General features: G+C 38.8%; 1 protein-coding gene across 8 annotated transcripts in view; it reads left to right on the top strand.

Moving 5' to 3' along the window:
* Tfdp2 (transcription factor Dp-2) overlaps positions 1 to 4246 on the top strand; it is an 83225-nt gene that overhangs the window by 52278 nt on the left and 26701 nt on the right. For 7 of the 8 annotated variants that reach the window (XM_029481298.1, XM_029481300.1, XM_021171518.2 and 4 more), the window contains one exon: positions 1602 to 1649. The exons of the other annotated variant lie outside the window; for it this stretch is intronic. In XM_029481298.1, coding sequence (XP_029337158.1) covers positions 1602 to 1649 — 48 coding nt within the window. The remainder of the gene's footprint in view (positions 1 to 1601; positions 1650 to 4246) is intronic. 8 annotated transcript variants of the gene reach the window in all.

Below are 4246 nucleotides of genomic sequence, written 5' to 3' on the forward strand. Positions count from 1 at the left end.
TTAAGATGGTGTCCTGGTCAGACTGCCTGCACCTCTGGGATTTCAGGTTGCTCAGAGGTTGCTGGGTTTTGCTGGTTGAGACAGAGTCTTGGGATATAACTCTGGCTAAGCTGGTACATGATACATAGTGCAACTGCCATTGAACGCTTAGGGACCCTTCCGCCTCAGCCTTTTGAACATTGAGATTACAGTTAATTGTTCTGATACCCAACTGGTTTAGATCCTTACAAACTAATATATTGCTTTAAAATCACCAATTATAATCAGGCTCAGTCTGTAGCCCAAGCTTGCCTCCAGCCTGGAGTTGCCCATAGGCAGGTACCAGCATGTCAAATGAGTACAACCATGTGTAAGCTGAGAAAAACAATTTAACTTATAACTAGATCTCCTGACTTTAAAATTCTAAAATAGGACTACTTTTATGATCATAATATTTAGCTGCTTTGGAGATATAAAAATGAATTTTACATTGTTTTGATACATGAGGAAGGAGTTGTGTTCAGTGTTGGTTTCACTCACGAGTGTTCCTTCAACTTTCCTAAAATTCAGGAAAGAAACTAGGAAAAGAGGACAAATGTATTAACATTTTCATGAAAACCTCCCTTGATTTTTTAAAAAATAAATATAGGCAATATTTCTTTTGTTACCATTTTACCACCATTNCTACCAAACCCCTTTTCATCTTTGTTTATGAAATGCTTTCTGCTAGCCTTTCTTCTCTGTTTCCTAGGCACCCTATCTTCTATAAAAGGTAATTAACAGGAGTGCATTGCAGTAATCCCAGAACTGGGGAGACTGAGGCAAGATAACCAGAGAGGCAAAATGAGAGCTCCTGGGGGCAGCCTGGGTCACATAGGAAAACCATGTCTCTCTCACAGGGGTGGAGTTTGGGGATAGAGTAGAAGCTTGCAAGAANGAAAAGCAAAGCTGAAGAGGAGGCTAAGTCCTTAAGAACACGNGTTCTTACAAAGTCACAGTTTGGTTCCTAGCACCCACATCGTATGGCTCATAACCACCTAACTCCAAGACATCTGACACTACCTTCTAGCCTCTGTGGGCACCCACATCCCTGTGGCTTAGACACACATAGACACACACATACACATAAATAAAAATTAAAAGGGTGAAAGGAAAATATTAAAGGAATACTCCAAACCTTATTTTTATCACTGTTGAAGTTTTATTACTTGAGGAGTTAAATACTTGGTGACGTACTGCTTGGGTTCCAGCCTGTGAGTGTGGAACAAACAAACTGTAAAAGCCACCTCGTTTCAAGGCTACGCTCCATTGCAGTAATAGCCCTGTCAAGTGCTTCATGCTTCATTGTCATATACGCATTGACAGACNTACATTCAATTCATATACTATAAAGACAAAACAGTTTTATAAAGAGTAATTTGTAAATCTATACTGTTTTTCTCCCCAAGTATTCATTGAACTTATGCCAATTTTGTATTATTATATTGTCATATCTTTATCTCATGGTGAAAATAAGTTTTCTTTTGTGTACATTCAGTGTAGAGTGAGACAGTTTATAATAGATTATTTAAGAAGTAGAGTTGTGTTATGTGTTGTGCTAAGCTGTCTTTTTGTCTTTTTAGTGATAGAAAACGAGCTAGAGAATTTATAGACCCTGACTTTTCAGAAAGGTGAGTAGCAGCGTGCTTTGTTTCAGATTCCACTACGGAAAGAGGGGCGTTGCCTTTGCAGTTTTAACTTTATTTAGTTTCTACCATCATTTCATTCTACACTGAGATTTTCAATTCTCTTATTTGCAGTTTCGTTAGATAGCTTGTGACATTTGTCATTTAGGCCCCTCTCTAGTTTTGGCAAAGACAGTGTTCTTCCAAAGCGAGTGCATTCCATAGTACCCTAACTTATCCAAACTTTTAAACAGTTGTTGAGATTTTTTTTCAGTTTGTTTGTTTTGTTTTGCTTTGCTTTCAAATAGTTCTAGATCATAGTAAACACTTCCCTAGCCACTTTTCAGGGCATGAGGTCATCTTTCCTTAGAATATCAGTGCGTGATTCTCCTTCCTGGTTGTGTATCAGAAGCACATAATGTATAAATATCTCTCAAGTCAGTTACCTCTGGCATTAAGGACTGTCAGTTAAAAAGCTGGGAATATGACTCAGTAGTGCAGCTCTGTATGATGTTAATTAGTCCCAGTTCCATTCTCAGCACTAGTGGGGAAAAAAAGAAAAGAGCTATTGGTTTAGAGCCCTTATATAAGCCTAAGTTCAAAACAACATGCTGCCTGCTGTACTGGGTACCATATTAGTATTACAGTGTATTAAAATGTGAGTTGTCATTTCAGGGTCCATTGACCTGATAAGATGATTGTTCCATTAATAAAGCCTTGCCAGTGCTTTTTACAACACCCCTANCTCTTAGGGAATTGTAAGCCAGCCTGGGCTAGTGTGAGACCCTTTCCTTAACGGAAAAAATAAAATAATAGAATCTTATTCTAGCAACAAATAGAAATAGTTAACGAACTTACTAAAAAATACTCATTAGCATTAGTCAGTAAAAAAAATTAAAAACAAGTGAAAATCATAATGTAGTACTCATTGTATCTACCAAATCGCTACCAGGAAAAAGACACTATTGATTTCTGCAAGAATATGAAGCACCTAAATTGCTCCTGTGCTACTGAAGGCAGTACAAATTATCACAATAATTTTTGGAAGTTGGCACTATCTATAAAACTAAATATAGATAAACCCTGAGTTATTAGTGTTGTAAGTATGTACTGAATAGGAATTCATGCATATACCCATAAATATTAAAAGTTTCCTTAGATGTATTTACTTTTATGCATATGAGTGTTTTGCCTACACACACACACACATTCTGTGCCGAAAAGACATCAGATTTCCTGGTGCTGGAGTTTAACAGATGGTTGTAAGCTACCAAGTAGATGCTAGAAACCAAACTGGGTCCTCTGTAATGGCAGAGGACCTACCTAACTATCCTAGACTCTCTCACACACACTCCTACCTAATGAAATAAGGGTTTGGGGGGACTGTTTTGTTGGTGGTTNTATATTTTTTGGTTTTGTGTGTGTGTTTTGGGGTGTGTGTGTTTCTCTTTGCTTTTCATTTTTGAGCCTCCCAAGTGTTAGTATTACAGGTATGTGTCATTTGTGTCATTGTGCTTGGCTCTGTGTGTGTATGTGTGTGTGTNTGCATGTGTGNGTATATGCATGTGTGTGTGTGCGCGCTTGTGTGTCACATACATGTGGGTGCTCTTGAAGGCCAGAGAGAGCATTGGATCTCCTAGAACTGGAGTTGGGGTGGCTATGGGCTGCATGATGTGGATGCTGGAAACTGCTGAGTCATCTCTCTAGCCCTAACATTTTCAAAATTACATTGATTGATTGACTGATTGATTGATTTCGTGTTTATCAGTGTTGGTGTGCATATGCCACTAAACAATTATGTAAGTCAGAGGACAATTTAATGGAATCAGTTATTTTCCTGTTTGGGTTCCAGGTCTAACTGGGGTCATTGGACTTGGAGACAAACACCTTTATCTATTGAGCCCTCTCACCAGCCCCTCAGAGTGTGCCTACTACTACTTAAACCCTCAATTCAGGCTTTGCTATTTCTGTTTCTTTCTTTCCATGTCAATCAGATTCTTTGTTTTACTGCTTTTTGCCTTTCAAGTTTTGCAGTTCTGTCTGTTCCTCTTCCCTTCCACTGACCCAGTTCCACGTCATCAGCTCAGCTGTTGTAGTAGGCTTCTTAGCTGACTTTTCTTTCACCTCCTATTTTCCCATAAATTTACCTTCCACTTTAACACAAGAGTTTTTGCCTAAGTCAGTAAGTATCTCACTGTGCAACTCAAAACCACTTAGTGGTTTCACTCCATTTTAAAAGTAGCCTGTAAGATACAGTGCCTGTACTTTGGGATCCATTAATGAGCCTTTCCTAATTGTATTCGTTATTGTTCTCTAAAGGAACAGAAGTACTNGAAAGAATACACACACACTAAAAAGCAATTTAGACTGGTTTATAGGGTGTGGTCTGGGTAGTCCAGCAATGGCTGTTTCATAGTGGAAAAAGCCAAGAAGAATAGTAATTCAGTCTGTGAGTCCCTCCAGTCTGGAGCTGGAGTTCTGGAAGGTTCCTGGTCTTTGNTGAATGTTGAAATCCTGAAGGAATTGGATCTAAAACTATTGAAGGAATGCCTCAGCCATAGGACAGATGAGCTCGCCAGTGAGAACAAGGATAAGAAGGCAAA

This window comes from Mus caroli, chromosome 9, assembly GCF_900094665.2.
Source record: "Mus caroli chromosome 9, CAROLI_EIJ_v1.1, whole genome shotgun sequence".
NCBI lineage: Eukaryota > Metazoa > Chordata > Mammalia > Rodentia > Muridae > Mus > Mus caroli.